Source organism: Oryzias melastigma, linkage group LG12, assembly GCF_002922805.2.
Source record: "Oryzias melastigma strain HK-1 linkage group LG12, ASM292280v2, whole genome shotgun sequence".
NCBI classification, from domain to species: domain Eukaryota; kingdom Metazoa; phylum Chordata; class Actinopteri; order Beloniformes; family Adrianichthyidae; genus Oryzias; species Oryzias melastigma.
Genome location: NC_050523.1, coordinates 11,238,740 through 11,252,901, shown reverse-complemented (window position 1 = coordinate 11,252,901; position 14,162 = coordinate 11,238,740). Strand labels below are relative to the sequence as shown.

General features: G+C 38.6%; 1 protein-coding gene across 1 annotated transcript in view; it reads right to left on the bottom strand.

The window, feature by feature from the left end:
• LOC112163022 (astrotactin-2) overlaps window positions 1-12,498 on the bottom strand; it is a 313,961-nt gene extending 301,463 nt beyond the window's left edge. The window contains exon 1 of the mRNA XM_024299108.2: window positions 10,068-12,498. Within this exon, the coding sequence (XP_024154876.1) occupies window positions 10,068-10,614 (547 nt within the window). The 5' untranslated portion in view covers window positions 10,615-12,498. The remainder of the gene's footprint in view (window positions 1-10,067) is intronic.
• Between the last annotated feature and the right edge of the window lie 1,664 nt (window positions 12,499-14,162).

Sequence of the window (14,162 nt, the reverse complement as noted above, 5' to 3'; positions counted from 1 at the left end):
ATCGGCGTCTATCAGAGACCGGCTACTATTGGAAGATATACGGTATTCGAACAAATACATTGACTGAAAGCTTTTTATTTTTCGATAGAAGTCTATAGGATTTTGGCTTCTTGGAACCAGTGTGTACTTCCTGTTTGGAACGCAGGGGAAGTGGGGTCATTCAGTTAAGTTCTCATATAAGTCAATAGTAGAAATCCTTATTAACGTTTTTCTGTTTGTTCAGCATACATGAAGCTTTACTCTATACAGTGGCTGGACTGGAAGATTAAATGAGAATTTGCTTTTTAAATCAGTCAAACATTCAATAAGTCAGCATTTGATGATTGTTTTTAAATGTGTTGTGTGCAAATTGATGGATTTTACCCAAACTCCCTGTGCCCCAAATGTCTGGTCTGCATGATAATAGGTATTTTAAAAAAGAGGGCAAATGCATTACACAGTTGTTGTCACATGGGGCTTTCTATTATGTGATGGGGACACACCAGAGAAACCCAAAGAGTAAAAAGAGCGAATAAATGGAATTGCTTTTATAAATCAGTGTCACATTATGCATTCTGAGCACAGACTAAAAAGCCTCTATACAATACACGAGCCCATGAATCTTTTGGGGGATCAGCTTTAAGTATACTCTCGTGTGAGCTACGTCGTCTCGCCTTTTCTTTGATAAAAGTCCAGCTTTTCAAACAAAGATAAGCTGTTGCAGGTTGAAAAAAGGGACCCTAAGCATCTACAAATTTGTTCTAAAATAACATAATTAATCAAAAATGTTAAAAGCATGTAAACACATTAATTTAAGCTATTTCTGCTGCATTGATTTACCCATTGCCGTCATATTTCATGTGTTTTACAGCCAACACTTTAAGTGTTGGTTGAGTTTCCAAGAAGCGTTCATCAAACTTTTTAAGGGGAGCAGACATTAATTGTTGTGTACGAAGTTGCTTTGAATAAATTAGCCATTAAAAAGAACAAACAGTGCTGTTGCATTCATTAGACACATTTACATACAATTCTTTTCTAGCTGTGTCAAAGATAATCATAATGTGTTCCTTAGCAATTGTATTGGTCAGATGATTACTTTGACATCCAGCGATTTGTAAGCGGTTCAAATGAAGATCTGAAGACTTTATGTCATTGGGACATTTCAGAAATAGCAGCAAAGGATTTTATATATGAGTCACGCACATCATCAATCCTTTCCCATGCTTTCATGTGGGTCTAATCACAATTAAACTTGGTACGACAGGCTGATCCCGGCAGACCGATTGCATTCCCTCTTTTGAGAGGTGAGTCAATCATGTATCTAGTTATTACAAAATAAAAGACATCAAGTTCTTTGAGTATTTTGAAAAGAAAGCATCTCTTGTCCTTGTGTCTCATCATCCTTTTTTTTCCTCTCTGCTGTCTTTGTTCTTTGTACAAGTTGTCACCAATGACTAAGATGACAAAGGAAATCACAAATGGAATGTTTTGAAGATCTCCAATGTGTAAATTACTTTTGTCAGAGAACAGAATATTCTTGGTGAATCTATGCATAGCGCAAAAATCAGACAGTATTTCTGACATTGGAATCAGTCAGGCAGAAACATTTGTTGTCCATTCTTGCTGCAAACATCCCCCAATATTGTAGACCTTTAACTCCTAACCAAAAGTTATGGATCTCTATATGAACAGCTATAAGGGTTTGCAAGAAGTTTTTAAAAAAATTGCACCTCTATTAAGAAATTAATATACCTGCTAGTGCTGGGTGATATTGAAAGAAATAATTATTTTATATCGCAATAATGATATATATCAATATGATATACATCATATCGTAAGGTACCTTGTTATTCCCAACCCTTTAACTGAATAGTTACAAATGAGAAACATTTTTTAAAGTACACAATAGTTTCAAGTTTCTTAGTAGGAAAACACATTTTTCCACAAAAGCTCAGCAATAAAATGAAACAAATGAGACAATAGAAACAATGGCACGATAGACACTTTTCTATTGCTAACATTATATGTATCGTGATATCGTCCAGCACTAATACCTGCTTATTAATGTGAGGGCATCCCATATCAATGACTCAACAATGTGAAGTAACGACAAGTGGTTATGTGTCTTTAGAAAGTGCAAAATGAGTTTTAAAACTGTATAATCGCAACAGTGCAAGCAGCTCTCCAGTGTTTATCTGAGCAGAGACAAAGGGATATTATTAATTCTCCTGTAAAAGATAAACAAGCAGATGCAGAGATCGAGCAATCAAACACTGCCAAACAAGCTGGCACACTAAAATGGTTCTGTTAAAGTGGTCCACCAAAGCCGGTTTGTTTGACTAGTATGATCGCTCCGGTTCATGCTCAGACATTGCTGGGCGAAATGGGTCTTGAGCAGCTTGGAGAAGTGGGCCAGAATCCACTTTCTGTGAACTTGTCTATGGTGTTGTGAACACTTAACCATACCAGTGTTTGATCTTTAAGTCATGAGGTCAATTATTCAACATTTTCCTCTCACAAATCGTCTTGATCACACGGCTTGAGCCGCGATTTCAACAAAACTGAAAAAACACGTCTTCAAGAAGACATAAAAACAAACGCAACCTATCTATTTGGCTCTGTACGGCAGATTTTGTTCTGCTACCTACTGCATTAGGAACAGTGAAATTTATGTTCAAGCCAGGATCATTAAATTATATCCTTGAGCTGCTAAAATGAGCATGCTCATAAAAGGAAGACATATTTCAAGAAAAACGACTACAAAGTCCTGCACCATTAAAAGACATAAAATAGAATCTTAACTGCCCAGAAAATCTGGTATACACAGATGTACATGCACTTTTGACATCAGTATTAAGAGAAAAATATATATATAATGAAGTTTTTGGGAATATTTAGATACACATACTTTTTTGTAATGTGCTGAGCTTTAAGGACAAAAAAGGGTGGAAACAAATGAATGTGCCACAATAAAAAATTAGAATCCAAAATACTTGCCCTAAGTGTGTGGTCAGCAAAAGAGTTTCAGCTTACAGAGAAGCTGCCCCGAGCAAATTTACTTTTTACTTAAAAAGACTGTTTCTGTTGTTCTAAATCAGGTCAAATAATGCCAATTAGATTATTTTACTGGATCTACACTTCTGTTTTAAGATTACATTCTTGAGAAAACTGATGTGTATTTTTTTTATTTCATGATTCAAAAAATATACTGAATTCAAGCCAATTAACAGCTACACTTCTGTCCTCACACCTCTGTCTCACCTCCAGTATGGTATAATTACCATCTCTCCTGTTAACTTTTGTTCCTTCACCACTGCTTGTCTTGCAGTGAACCCCTGATGCAAGACTGAGACCCAGCACAGTGTGTACATGCTCTACACCAGAAGGATTATACCTGCATTTTTTTCTCTTTTTTTATTCATTTTTTTTTCTCTCTCTCAGCGCCTATAGCCTCTAATTGTGCATCCCTATACAAGCTGAGTTTCCTCCAGCTCACAGCTAAAAAACCTAGCGGAAAGTGGAAAAGGCTCCCCAACGTGAAAGCTAAAAGTGAAAAAAAGGATAGCTAGAAAACAGAAACCAAAGATTTTCTTGAAAAGACATGGGGAGGCGATGAACAACAAGACATCAGAATGTCTTCAGTCTCATTAGGTGCCTGAAGGTTTTCAAAGAGGTGAACTCCTAATGAGGTGCTTACACAGTCAGCCATGTTGCCAAAAGGTATTGATTTACACCCATTCCAACGACACCTCAAGTGAGGAAGGAAAATGATCGTGGGTGACAGAGTATGGCAGGACAGAAATGTCTCGGTGGAATTTAAATTATGTTGAGATGAGGTCTTCTTTATTTGCTCCCAAAGGCTGAATGAAAAACTGCTTTAACACCCAACGGTTTAAGTGAAATAATGGTGTGACAAGAAAGGGAGATGGTAAAGACTTTCCCAATGCAGACAATAAACAAATTGGCAACTCTGTTGCACCGTATTTTTTGTCAAACACACTGTTTATTTTTTTTGTTTTGTTGCTTTTTTCCCCCCAACGACTGATCATGTCTCACTGTTTGCTAACATTTAAGAAAAGGACAAAGAAAGCTAACGCGGGGAGGAAGAAGGGAAGCAGTTCGATACAGTTTTTTTTCACATTGCCCTTTCTACTCATCCATTCTCCATGACACTTTGGTAATAAATCAAAGCTGGGTAGGCAGGCCAGAGTGGGAAGGCAACGTGTGGTCCTTTTCCGCCTTTCCCAATAACCTCTGACGCTGATTTGACAAAACAATCTGACTTTTAACATTATCGACTAAACAAGACAAGACTGTTCTCATTTGAATGCAATTTGGCTAATAGGTTATGCAGTTTATCTTATCTGTACGGTGCCATTTCAGTTCAGAAAAAAGAGAAGGAAGGAAAATGAATTAGGTTATGAAAGCAGCAACTGGAAGGAGGTTTAATTTTGTTGTCATTGTTACTATTATGTATGCGGATTTCTCCTTAAGAAAGTATGGTCCTGTGTAACAAAATCCTTCTCTATTCAGTGAATTGTGTTTATTTTATCAGTTTTCATAAAGACACGCCATACAAAAAAAAACCTTCAATGTATTTATGCAATGCAGGTTTTATGATGCAGTTAAAATGAAGCTCCTTGACTTTATGGTGGTAGTGTGATAATGTGGGGTTGCATTTACCACATTGGGAACACTTGTCAGCAATGGAGGATATTTTTGCACACAGATAGTCAAAACAAGACTCCGTAACGAGTGAATTGTTGGTTAAAGACCCACTCAATCCTATTTTGAGATATTGTAAAAGTGTTCCCAGTCATCTTTCAATTATGAATGTGCTGTTTTTAGCCAAACTTTTAAAAATAGTGTCATTTTCTAGGACATAGTTTCTCCAGAGCAGCGGTAGTTCATTAGAAATTTGCCTCTGAGTTGTGGCCAGGACTGTTTTCAAAAAGCAACTCCACCTCCCTTTCCCTTCTGTTGTTGAGAGCTTTCTGTTTATTAAAGCATTTACCAGAATTTGCAAGAAAGTGTTACATTTCAATTCAATCTTTTTGACATTTTGCAACAGCACATCTTTGGGTCATGAAAAACTTGCACTTTTGCCCAACTTAGTAACTTTTTGTCTTCATACAGAAACCTTTGAGACCAGTCTGGCAAATATTAAAAACAGGAAAATCTCTATAAAAGAAATCAAGCAACATTTTCTGATGGTCCTGTAGACCTTTGAAGACATTGCCGTAAAGTTTCTTTTTTTAATTCATTTTATCTTAACAAAGAACAGTGAAAGCTATCATAGGACCCCTTTTGCCCATGTGTCTGCATCCTCACAGCATAGACCTTCAAAAAAAGATCTAAGAGTCCCCTCAGCACTTCCTCTCAGCATCAGGTAATGACTACATCCAAATGGCATTCAAAGTTTTTGGTGTACAAAACAATGCATTGTGCTTCTGCATACCAATGTTGATTCAGGTGGAATTTAATGTCAAAATGGTTCTCATTGTAAAGATTTCACAGTTTAATTAACTATTCGTAAGGTTGGTGAAACTCAAAGGCAGTCATGAATAATATTTTTAAAAATTGTCTATCCATCCATTTTCCCATTATATCCCTGTTTTGGACTGTGGGAGAAAGCTGGAGCATCTGGAGATATCCAACGAATAAACAAGAAGAACATACAAACTAGACAGAAAGAATCCTGCCAGGATTCCAACCAGGGATTTCTTGCTGTGAACAGAGTACTAACCACTACACCAAAACTGTCCACATTTTAAAACTTGCTAAATAAAGGAGGTTTGGTTTTACAATTGAATGTTCATTACTATGATGATGTTATTTTGTAACTGTCAGGACTGATGAATCTGGAACAGTAAGACTTTCTTATAAGACTTTTTTTTGTTTTCTGATATCAAGTATTTTTTTTAAGCTTTTCCTTTCCTTATTACCATTAAAAACAGAACAAAACATTGAGAAGGGTTGTTGCCATGATTGGGCAGACAAGTAGCACAAAAATGTTCAGAAATTGCCATTCATTGCTTCTACTCTGAATATTTTTAAACTCTAAGTTTTGTTTACATTCTTCAATAAAAATAAATAGCACTGTTTTTATTTGCAAGAGAAATGTTGTTTCCTGTCTGTGTTGTTGAGTTTGCTCATTAAGTTCAATTAAATCAGCTTTTTTTTTAAATTTCCTTTTAGTATGTTGATTCCATTTATTTCTTTGTCTAGAGAGTAGCAACTAATAGATCTATTAGGGGGAAAAAACTGCCAAGATAACCAATGGGTATTTTAGTGAGGACAACCAAAGCAAGATAAAAATTGGTATCCTGGAACAATAACATTGAAAAATAAATACACAGCCAAAAACAAAGGAGAACCATTTTACAAAGTATTCACCTTTTGGCATTTTGCAAATTAAAACTGTGCAGGCACATAATAACACACCTAAACCATATGAAACTCCCATATGTCCACGCTTTTTCTAAAGCCACTTTCAGTGTAACGAGGTTGCTGGAGCCTATCCCTACTACTGTTGGGCTGTTAGTCCATTGCAAGGCAAAAAACAGGTATAAGGTATGCCTCTTTCAAAGATATTTTACTAAAGTTATTTGTTCATTAATTCATCTTCAGAACTAACTGAATCCCGCTGAAGGGTGACAGGGTTGCTGGAGCCTATATTAGATACTTTCAGGCAAAGGCTGGTTACACTCTTAACAGGTCACTTGTCCATTACAGGGCAAAAAAGAAAAAACTGCCAAAGACCAAAACATTAAACTAAAACTGGGATATGTTTCGCTTTGAGGATGTAATTTTTTTATTGTTCTTTCCTCTTCAGAACTTAGGGAATTCCAATAACCTTCAGGGATTCGGAGTAACTGGAGCCTATATTAGCTACTGGCAGGCCATGGCAGGGTCCATCTTGGACATGTCTGAAGTTCGTTGCAGGAGAAAAAAATTGTCTTAGGCCAAAAATAAAACAAAAACTGTGATAATATGTACCACTTTGAGGATGTAATACAAAATTGTTCTATTGTTCCTTCATCTTCAGGACTTGTTGTATCCCAGTCACTTTCAGGGTTTTCGAGTTGCTGGAGCCTATATTAGCTACTGTCAGGCCAAAGCAAGGTACATCTTGGACAGGTTGGCAGTCCATTGCAGGGGAGAAAAAAATGCCTTACGCCAAAAAGAAAAAGAAAACGCGGATTTACCGGTCAATTTACCGGCCGATCTTTGTTCCATGAGCTCTGGGTCATGACTGAAAGAACAAGATCCCGACTACAAGAGGCTGAAATTAGCTTCCTCTGTAGGGCGGCTGGGCGCTCCCTTAGAGATAGGGAAAGAAGCTCGGTTATCCGAATCGAGCTCAGAGTAGAGCGGCTTCTCCTCCAAATAAGCTGAGCCAGTTGAGGTAGCTCGGGCATCTGACCCACATGCCTCCAAGACGCCATCCTGGGGAGGTGTTCAGAGCATTTCAATCTGGGCGGAGGCCCAGGGAAAGACCGAGGACACGCTGAATAGACTACGTCTCTCGATTGGTCTGGGAACGCCTCGGTGTCCCCCCAGAAGAGCTGGAGGAAGTGGCCGGGGAGAGGGAAGCCTGAGCATCTTTGCTTAGACTGCTGCCCCCGCGACCCGGTCCTGGATGAGTGGAAGAAGATGGATGGGAAACATTTGATGGTTTTAGGATGCTTTACTAAAATTATATTGCAAAATTTGTAAAGTAATTTCCCACTCGCACAATGGAAAGTAGTTCCACAAGCAGAGGGAGACCCCCCAAGAGCACACATGACAAAATGTCACACGTAGGCGTGTTCACTGAGATTCTGCTAGCGCACACGCATCAGACCAGCTCACGCACGTGGTAGTAAACAGTCTCTCTCCCGCAACTCCCGTCGACTATTCGGGTCATGCATAAAGTGGATGTAAAAAACACATCTTAACCATCATTAGTTTTAAACTAACTCCAAATAAAGACAATTAAGAAGATACTTTATTCAACTTTTAATGAATCGTGGAGCCTCTGTCCTTCATTAGTTTCTGGTATTAAAACAAGATTAAATCAAATGAGTACGGCATCTGAAACAAGGAACTTTTTTCTTACAAAAGATAAAGTTTTAGTCTCACTGACTCAAATATATAAAAAGTGCATATTTTGGTGCTGTACTCTCACAGCTCTTTTCAGCTTTACTACACTCTGACTCCATATAACATCAAGTAACAACCAATGGACTATTAAATTAGTCGTCGACTATTTAAATAGTCGATTAATTGTGGCAGCTCTAGCGTGGACATGTCTTATTTATGCGTGGAGTTTTGACTAATAAAAAATGCCATATGAACCCACTAAATCTCTTTCAGGGTCACAAGGTTGCTGGAACCTATCCCAGCTACTGTTGGGCTATGGTAGGGTACACCCTGGACAGGTCATCAGTCCTTTGCAAGGCAAATAAACTGCCAAAAAAAAAAAAAGCGGATAATATTTTTTGGTTGGGGGATGTTTCACAAGAATTATTCATTGATTCATCTATCTTCAGAACCCGCTGCAGCCTATCCCTACTTTTGTTAGGTGATAACAGGATACATCCTGGACAGGTCGCCAGTTTGCAAAAGCAAACACCTCGCACTAAAATTGTTCATTCACCTTTAGAACCCACTTAATCCTTCTGGGGTCAGGGGCTGCTGGAGCCAAACCAGCTACTGTCTGGGAAAGCAGGGAACATCCTGGACAGGTTGCCAGCCCGTTGCTGGGGAAAAACGGCTTTAATCAAAAAATAAATAAATAAAACAAACAAAAATGTTTTCTCTGCATAGTAAATAGAACATGAAGCACTTTTTGTTGTTTCTTCACCTTTTCGTGATATAAATGTCCGAAATAACGTCATAATAAGGAACAAGTTTGGCAACATTGAGGGTTTTATCGGACGGTACTTTTACCTTTAAAAAATGGTTTCTTTAAATGTATTGATACTTTTGAGCTATTTATCAAAAGGTATAGAATGGACATGGAGGTATGCAGGACCTTCAATTTGTACTACGCATATGCCATCATTAAAGCTCCTTCTCTCCGCGGTATGCAGCCATGCACTGAAAGGGTGAAGCAGCAAATTTGCTAGCTGGCTGACTGGGAGGACAGAGAGGCCTTTCTCACCAGTCAACGACTGTCCTTAATGAGAATAGAAAGTGATTTAGTGGCTTAATGCTCCAGCCCTCAGCCTGGCTTGCCCGCCTTTGCCTCGCACAGCCAGTTCAGTCGACACTCTTCATACGGAGGAGGGGGGGATGAAACCGAGAGAACTGAGATGGAAGGAAGACGGCGAGCCAGAGCCCGAAAAGCACCAGTAATGAGACGTTCTCATGGCTTCTCGTTTCACTGACCTCTGCTGAGTCCTGCGTGCTTCGCTCTGTCTTTGTTTTCACTATGTTGCCTTAATGTGCCAGTGGAGCTGACCCGAGATAACTGTGAATTGAATAATGGGGCATCTGTAGTGGTGCACTTACAGGCATTTAACGGGTTACAAACATAAAAATCAGCCATGTGCTTCACGCCGCTGAAAGGAAGAACTCTCATCCTGCACTGTTGCCTTTTGGCACAATTTTGAGTCAGCAAGGTAGGCAGGCTTCTTTCAAGTTTTTCCATGCTTTAACACCTTTACCTTTTTAGGCCAGTGGCTTTTCACAGATGACCTCACACATACAGCAAAAAAAAAAAAAAAAATGTGGATGTTTAATCCAGTTTAACCAGCCAAGTAAGTCGCACCACCAAGAACGCAGCCAAATCCTGCCCCAGTGTGAGAATAAAATACCAATTTCACGCACATTTGCTGGGCCAAATTGCAGCGTTTGATTGGGGCAGCCCGCTTTCCTAATGCATGAAATTTCCAAAATCCTAATCATATTTAAGCACAAAATAAAGTTGGGATGTGAGGAGGAGGAGGGGGGAGGACCATCATAGGGGGTGTGCACATGTTCAAACTGAATTTTTGAAAGTAAAGTGGAAGAAATGGAGGAAGGGGAGGGATGGGGGTAAAGTTTATGAAGTGGTGGCACATTATTGCCCCCAAGGTGCAATATCTACTAGTTCTTCTTACCGAGAGTGAAGTAAGGAAGAGCAGTGTTGTCAAGATCATCCACTACAGAGATTCGCCCGGGTAGGTCAGTTCTAACGAACAACAGAAGTCGGGATTCCCCCCCTCCTGGCGCTGCTGCTGCTCCTCCTCCTCCTCCTCCTCCGGCGGCTCCTCCGCCGCCACCTGCTCCGGCAGCGCTCCCTCCGCCGGCCACGCTCCCCGCGGCTCCGCCGGTGAAGCTGAACTCGTTCTCGCGGAGGACCGGCAGGGTAGACACGGTGACGGTCTTCAGCTCGCACGGCGTCTCCGCGTCGCCCTCTTTGTCCCGCTCCTCTTCGGGCGACGTCGCCCCGCGGCTCGCCCCGAGAGTCCACGCGTCCGCCAGGAGGAGAGCCGCGAGGAGCACGCGGAGGTGCGGCGCTAATATCCTCGCCATGGCGCTCCTCGTGCGTGCTTCTCTCCGCTTTGAGTGGGGCTCATAAGCTGTCCGTTCACTTATAGTACAGTCGCTGGGAAAGGAGTCGCGTCCGTCCAGGAGGCGGCAGCACAGGTGTGGAGAGAATGACATCGTTCCGCTCCGCACGAGCCCGTTGGGGGCCGTTCTTTGGGACAAATAGGTCCCTGAAGTTGGAGGAGCGCGCGCGCCACGTTAAGCACAATGTCCCGAGGAGTTAGTATCTATGGAAGTTTCTTTTTTTTTCTTGTTTAACTTTTCATTCCTTAAAAAAAACACTTAATACCATTTTCATTTTAACACCTCAATTTACCAACAATTTGTTAATTAATTAATTAGAAGAGTAGAACGGTTTAACTTTAGGACACATCCTTATATTTTTTTTAAAACAGATCTTGTACAGTTAGAGGATCTTAACTTTTTAAAGTTAATTATAGTTAATTATTGACATAAGGATCGCCACAACGAATCAGCTTCACTGATCCACACATTTGTTTTCCCATACGCGATGATTTATTTTGCAGTTTTTATGGCTTTATATCATTATTGGTTAATTTTTCTGGCAAATATGAAAATGTTGTTTGCAGTATAGTGTAGTATCAATGTTTGACGTTCTGTATGCGCAATATTTGTCAATAAAGTAAAAAAAAAAGTATTAAAAAAGTTTGAAAATAAACTCAATTTCTCATTTAAAACTAAAATAGAGTCTGATGCCCTTCCTGACACAACCGGGCTTTGGACCTGCACATGGAAACCTATGTAATATGTGGCTACATATTACAATAACACCCATATTATATTTGTCAGACGTTTTTTTTGTTTGTTTTTTTTTTTTTTTGTTTGTTTTGTATATATATATAAATTGGTGAAATATTAAGTTTCTTATATACATCCACTATTGAATTTATTCACTTCTACTCACATTTTCCAGGATATATAAAGCTCCTGAGATTAAAAAAAAAGTTCACATTTCATAGCCTCACATAAGCAAAAGGTGACTGAACCTGAATTAGTAAATAATTTTGATACTTTTTTTTGCATTTTCATTTTTTTCATACGAAAAACTGACATCTGATAACAGCCACTTGTATAAATGATTGTCAAATCTGTGGTCTCAGGGGATTGATCTTTCTGAGGTAAGTTGTTTATCAAATCAAATTGACCTATACTGTTATAAAATAGTTCAAACACAAAATAAAGTGATTATAATCAACATCGTAAAATACCATTTGGATTAAGCCACAATAATTTGCTATAACATGAAAACGACCACACAGCAGACAACATGTGATGGCAGCAAACAAGGATCAAGCCATTGTTCCAGTCCAAATGTGTAGAAACACTTTGAATTTTGCAAAATGTAGAATGTTCTAATAATGTTTCGTTTATATTATTTTTGGTGTGGAAAAACTACAGCTGGCTAAAATTTTTGAAACTAAAATGGATTTGCTATTAGTTGTTGTGAGCCTGAAAGGGGTTCAGTAGGTTCTTAAGATGAATGAGTGGAACTTTGGAGCGCTTCTTTTATCAATGCATTTGGCTCTTGAAAGGAAAGAGACAGTCTCTGTCCGTGGTGCTGAAACCCTTGAGTCAGTGCTCTATCGCTACAGCAGAAAAGCACCACATAATTTAAGAACATTTCATGTAGCACACATTTTTGGTTCAAGCCTAGACTTGTAATAGTTGTTTAATTATTGGACAGTAGTTAAAAAATGATGTGAACTTGAATAAATCTCCAAAGTTTTGCTTTGACTTTAGTTTGTTTTTCCCAATGACTGTTGTTTCCTGTATTTTCTGTTTTCTCAGCACAGCTCAATACTTGTGTTTGCCTTTAGCATTTTTCTATTAGTGCAATGAGTAAATCATGATAAATTACTAATTAAGGCGATTCTTACAATGAAATAAATAACTAACAAGCATGCAAATACTTGAGCCTTAAGCTCTTTTTTCAAACCAAACTTCTAGAGATGAAACCTTCCATACATAAGGTTTACATGCTGGGATGCCATGGTGTTACTTTATTTATTCATTTCTAAAGGAAAACTGTTTAAAATTACAGAAACCCATGGAGGACACAAATTCCCTTGATGAAGGGAGCTCAGCTATTGATACTGAAACTCCAATAATGGCTGTCTCTGCATGTTTGCCCTCTCCTTCTCACCATGCGGGGCTCAGCTGCAGCTGCAGGGAGTAATGAACGACATGGAAGCAGATCTTTGTTAAAGAAAAAGAATGTTTCTGAAAGGAGAATCATTCTTCAACAGAACATGTTTTACTGAAACAAACCTTATTGGAGTTTTAAATGTCAGCATCTTTTGTTACATGGTCAGATACATTAAGTGGTTAATCCACCCTAAATTTAAAGCAGATTTACTTTATATGCAAAGCAATATTTAAGTCTTTAAAGTGTGTCTCAAAGGTCATTAAGTTCTCCTGCACTATTGTACTTATGCTTAAGCTCAACTTTATGGACAAGTAAAATATATTAAACTTTCAATCATTGCTCTGGTGTGTTCTTTTTTCTGATCTATTATTTTATTCACACACAAGTTCAACCATATAAAACAATGTTTGGCACATTCTCTACAGCTCACTGAAGAGTTTGATTAATGTCTGTGTACTTAAACTGGACTCAATGGGTTTAAAATATTTAAAGCCAAAAGGAAGAAGAAGCTCCAACTCATGACACTCCCTCCAATGTGCTATATCATTTGTCTTGTGTGATACGATTGAGGTTACCCATATATCATACTAAGTTATTTCAAATTATTTAAGTGTAATTTATTGGTACAGAATGAGCTTTGTAATGCTGCTTTACTTTGAAAATCCTGCTCCGTCATAAATATCATCCGTAGTGTGACTGAGCATAGTAACATGATGCATATTTTCAGTGACTGGGATTATGAATAAAAAATAAACTATTTATTTATATAGCACTTTACAACTCCTTTAGGTGTACCAAAGTGCTTATTGATTCCAAAAAATCTGCCTCTTTTTTGAATCTGGTACATAGTTGCAGCTAGTGAGTCATCTCACATTCATTTGTTCCTGTTGTGGCAATTTTAAAATGTTGGTCTATTTTTGTAAAAGAAGGCTGTTTTTGTTGATTGATCTTCAACTCCTGCAGATTTCAGCCTCAAGTTTGTTGTTTTACCCCAAAAATATGTGACAATGTTTTTCAAAAATAACAAAAAAGCATGACTCTTTGCACCTTAAAGGGCACGTGGTGGTGCTGACTCCTGTGTTAATTTCACTCAAACACAAACACATTTTATTTAGATGATTCTCTCAGAAAGGTTTACTACAGGATAAATAATTTATTTTTGAAAAGAAAAAAAACGAATACATCTCCATTTCTAATAGTGTTTTGTATCTGCTTTTGTCCCTATAATAACATTAGGAAAAAGCTCTGAATGGGAACCTTGGTGAGAGGACACAGACAAACCACTATGCATACGTACTCCAACAGAGTGTTTACAGAAACTATTCAAGTCCCTGGCAGTTGTCTTCAAATTGCAGGAGGAAGCCAAGGTGTGTAGAGGAAAAACCCACAGGGAGAACATACAAACTCCAAACAGAAAAGGCCCCAGCTGAGATGTGAACAGGAAGCCTTGTTGTGAGGCGACGTTGCCAACAGCCACACCCACAGCTGCCACAAACTC